General features: G+C 43.9%; 1 protein-coding gene across 1 annotated transcript; it reads left to right on the top strand.

Moving 5' to 3' along the window:
• The first annotated feature begins 822 nt into the window (after nucleotides 1–822).
• LOC142707545 (transgelin-2-like) lies at nucleotides 823–4131 on the top strand. The gene is made up of 4 exons (XM_075848316.1): nucleotides 823–1030; nucleotides 1777–1942; nucleotides 2148–2250; nucleotides 3420–4131. The coding sequence occupies exons 1-4, from the start codon at nucleotides 848–850 to the stop codon at nucleotides 3559–3561; spliced, it is 594 nt and encodes a 197-aa protein (XP_075704431.1). The 5' UTR covers nucleotides 823–847; the 3' UTR covers nucleotides 3562–4131.
• The last annotated feature ends 687 nt before the right edge of the window (nucleotides 4132–4818 follow it).

The following is a 4818-nucleotide window of genomic DNA, read 5'->3' as shown; positions in this document are numbered from 1 at the left end:
TCATGGCTTCCGTGTAACACAAACAGGACGTGGTGAGGGGGTTTCCTGTAGGTTGTGAATTTCCGGATCTTTCAGAAGGTGAAGAGTTTAGTTGACTGAATTATGTAAAAACTTGTGAAGAGAAGCTTTGAAAGTTGCAGGTTTTAGTAAGAAAGTGAGTAAGATTCTCGAAGTCGTCATAGGTCCCGACACGTGGCTCATATAGAGTAGACGGCCGCTTCCAAAATTTAGAGGACCACTGGACCCAGATTACTTTGATATGAATGGTTTGGCTTTTGGTGCCACAAAGTTTTGATCATTGGGGTTCCCAAAATTTTTGCCACTTACGAAAACCCTGGTCCATTGAGCAGGCAACCAAGTGCTGAACCTCATTGCTTCAGTGATTAACCAGTGTGGTCAGCCATAAAAATGAAATCCAAAATTGACCCCATACACGTTAAAAAGTTGTTTCAGTCCGTCAAAAATGTCATATGTCCTTAAGAAAATCTTTCGTATGGTCAATGGTCTTCAAAAACCAGGTCATCAGAGTCTTCTCATCAGTGTCCTTCCTCAACTCGGCCCGCCACAGTAATTTTCCACAACTAGTGAGATCCTTGAGTGGTGGACACCGTCCTTCCTTTTCTAAAAAACCAACTGAAGAGTTTTTGTCTCCCTCTTACAGAATCAGATTAAAGTCCCGTCATAAACCAGTCTCCATTTTTCGTCTACTTTAATTCCTTATAATTACGACGGACCTCCCCCATTGAGTTGTACGACATCTAAGTAACTGAAGTTTGGGGTGGTCTTCACGTTCTTCACCTACATTCTTGTCTCGTTCTTACAGAGATCCAAACCACCAACCACTAAAATGGCAAACAAAGGACCAGCATACGGACTGAGCAGGGAAGTCCAGATGAAGATTGACCAGAAGTACGACCCAGAGCTGGAGAACATCCTGGTGCAGTGGATAGTCAGTCAGTGCCCTCCTGAATGTGGGCGTCCAGAAGAAGAGGGGAAGTCCGGCTTCCAGAAATGGCTGAAGGACGGCACGGTGAGTACAATGGTTTTTGCAGTTGCGTCCCAATGTTTCGATATGAAATCTTTGACGTCGTCTAGGGACCCACTCTCCAGAACTTCTGTAGCTTCTTGGCATTCACATTAAAGTTTTGTCCCAGAATATATTGTGAGTAGGTCTGGAGTTTACAATCCCGGTATACACAATTTCCAAAAAATTTCTCGTCAAAAGAGAGATACGTCCCAAACTTTAGAAATTCAGTCTTGGGTGAAGGGTTGTTTAGACCCTAGAGAGGTCTTCTATCTATTGAAGAGCTCTAGATGGACTCATCTACATTTCCTGCAGTGATTTCGGTTTGAGACTCAAGAGTTCTTATAAGACGTCCCAGCACCTTGCTGGGTTCAGCCCCCGGAGTATATCATGCACACGTTAAAGTTACATGTACCCTACAAATTTTTTGGAAAGACCCCTTTAACGCCACTAAATGTTGCCACCTTGTGGTTGAAAATTTGGTGCTGGTATGCCACGACCAAAAGAAACAAAAATTTAACCCACGCTTGGAAATTATTTTTGACAAGAAAAGGGCATATCACATGTCGGCATGTCATTTTTTTCTAGCACCCCCCAAGTGCCAGCGCAATATTTTCCTGAAACCAACATATATAGCTTTATATTCTATCAAAAACATCAAAACTAGTAGACGACGGCCCACATACAATGAACTTAGCTCGCTAGATGCCTTCAAACAACCTCGTCTACATATTGATTTCTTCTTTCTTTAGGTACTTTGTCACCTGATCAACTCCCTTGCCCCCAAATCTGTGGCCAAAATCCAGACCTCCCCAATGGCCTTCAAACAGATGGAGCAGGTATCCCAGTTCCTGAAGGCCTGTGAGAAATACGGCATCGCAGCCACTGACTTGTTCCAGACAGTTGACTTGTGGGAAGGTATGGAAGCCATTTTGTCGAAGCCATCTGGGTTCGTTGTTTTATTGGTGCCTCTGCATAGTCCCCCTGGTTTATGTGATCATCTCGAATATCACGTGATCGTATTCAGATCGGATCCACATCTTTCCCCCGCTGGCCCTCACTGCTTCGTCTGTTTCCAAAACAAAAATACTTAAAATTTGTATCTTTTTTTTCCCCCCCATAGGAAAGGACATGGCCAGCGTGCAGCGGACTCTCATGAACTTGGGCGGTTTGGCGGTAACAAAGGGCGATGGCTTTTTCACCGGAGATCCCATGTGGTTCCCTAAGTGAGTTCAAGTCGAGCAGTGTTACAATTTTTAAGCCCGTGATCATAGATATGGACTGTACTGTTGGTGGCGTACCCATCGGTGAAGCTCAATGCCAGGCATCTGCCGCCAAGCATGTTCCTACAGGCGAAAGCGATTGCCTACCCATCTCCGGCCAACATGCTCCTTCCCGGAAGAACGGGATTCCATAGACTGTGTTTATCTTTGTATAATGGGCAGAATTTAGTAGGGTAACGGTTGACGGCTTCACTTATAATATATATCAGGCAACGCCGATACCTACATCTATAATGTTGAGTAACTTTGCATATACTGACCTGCACTTATTTTACCATATATCAGCTCATTTGCCATTCACATCCAAAGCTGCAGGAACGCATCGCTCACAACTGATTTAGTAGCTGTACAAAGAACGCTGTGCTGCAATGCATCGTGGGAGATGTTTGATTAAGCAGAACCTCACATTATAGGTCGTAGTAGGATCTCGTCTCCATTGTTAGGCCCCATTCACATCACGTTTTTGGCCCATGTTTACCGTGTACGACAGGTGGCGGATGCCTAACATTGGCATCCGCCACCATAGACTATTATGGGATACATTTAATGGATACGTCATGAATTCTCATGCTGTATACGTTAAGCCCATAGGTGATATAGGCATCCATCACCCATACACTAAACGATTGAATAGGAGTCTGTTATGAAAATCTCATGGCACATACATGTAATGGATGGCCGTAAGATATGCCATACGTCACCCATAGGCTCCAATGCTAAAAAAATATATATATACTGCGCAGTATACGTTTTTTTTGTAGGATCCTGTTGTATGCAATTATGTAGTCTACTACGCTATTCCATACGTCAAAAAATTAAACAAAAAGTTATACCAGCCCGATGGGGGCCAAAAAGACTTGATTTTGGCCTCCGTCGGAGCCCTATGAACAAGTTTAGCGTGTGCGCCGGGAGCTTATCACAAACGCGATGTGAACAGGGCCTTAGAAGTACAGTGCCGACAGACTCCATGGCAGGCAAAAGATTCTTAACTGCAGCTCTGGGTGTGACTGGAGTATAAGACATGAGTATTTAAAGGGTTGCTCAACCTTACCTGGTCAAAACCGCAGCTAGTCCTTTGTTCCCGGTCTAATTAACCCTTTACATCTCTTTAGGAAATCCATGGAGAACAAGCGTGGATTTTCCCAGGATAAATTAAAAGAAGGGCAGAGCGTCATTGGTCTACAGATGGGCACCAACAAAGGAGCCTCCCAGTCCGGAATGACCGGCTATGGCATGCCAAGGCAAATCCTCTGACCGACCAAAATCCCCGGAAACACCTGACCAGATTACCAAGCCGATCATCCACTCATCTCCTCGCTCTTCTCTCCCTCTCTTCTCTCTCGGGACATTACACTCTTGGCATCAACCTGCCCAACATGGTCTTATATGCCCCCCCCCCCCCCATCCCCTCATTTTTGCAATGTTTTTAGATAAATTCGGGAAGTATTTAATTATTGATTGTCTGGAAATGAAATAGTTGTAATGTCTTGGAGGGTGCACCGCCGTGCCGTCACATCCCACACCCGCTCTGTCTATGTCCTTGTTCGTATATTCGTGACCAAAGTCAAGTGGATTTTTTTTTCTGATCTTGGTTCTCTGAATCCTGTGGTTGGTGAGATCTCCTGTAGAGTAGAGAAACCTCCGCCGGGCTTCACGGTGATCAAACCGATAGCGTAAAAGGGAACGCAACTTCCAAGTTGTTCTATGTGGTCTATTCCTAGTGACTGGGGTGGGACCTGAGAATCCCGCGGGCTCTGCTCTCTGCATCAGATACTGTTATATATATATTTCTGATCCAAATAAAGACCAATCTATGTTTATAAATGTAAGACTTCTTCATAGATATCTGCAGCTATATAACTACACTAAAAGAACAGATCCCTTATAGATTATCTCATCTACAAGATGTTCTAATAAACCCATGGGAAGAAGTGCAGAATAGAATTCATCTACATTACAATGTAAGTCACATCCTGTATTATACTCCAGAGCTGCACTCACTATTCTGCTGGTGGAGTCACTGTGTACATACATTACATTACTTATCCTGCACTGATCCTGAGTTACATCCTGTATTATACTCCAGAGCTGCACTCACTATTCTGCTGGTGGAGTCACTGTGTACATACATTACATTACTTATCCTGCACTGATCCTGAGTTACATCCTGTATTATACTCCAGAGCTGCACTCACTATTCTGCTGGTGGAGTCACTGTGTACATACATTACATTACTTATCCTGTACTGATCCTGAGTTACATCCTGTATTATACTCCAGAGCTGCACTCACTATTCTGCTGGTGGAGTCACTGTGTACATACATTACATCACTTATCCTGTACTGATCCGGAGTTACATCCTGTATTATACTCCAGAGCTGCACTCACTATTCTGCTGGTGGAGTCACTGTGTACATACATTACATTACTTATCCTGTACTGATCCTGAGTTATATCCTGTATTATACTCCAGAGCTGTACTCACTATTCTGCTGGTGGAGTCACTGTGT

Source organism: Rhinoderma darwinii, unplaced genomic scaffold (assembly GCF_050947455.1).
Source record: "Rhinoderma darwinii isolate aRhiDar2 unplaced genomic scaffold, aRhiDar2.hap1 Scaffold_347, whole genome shotgun sequence".
Taxonomy (NCBI): domain Eukaryota; kingdom Metazoa; phylum Chordata; class Amphibia; order Anura; family Rhinodermatidae; genus Rhinoderma; species Rhinoderma darwinii.
This window is presented reverse-complemented; position numbering and strand designations above follow the sequence as displayed.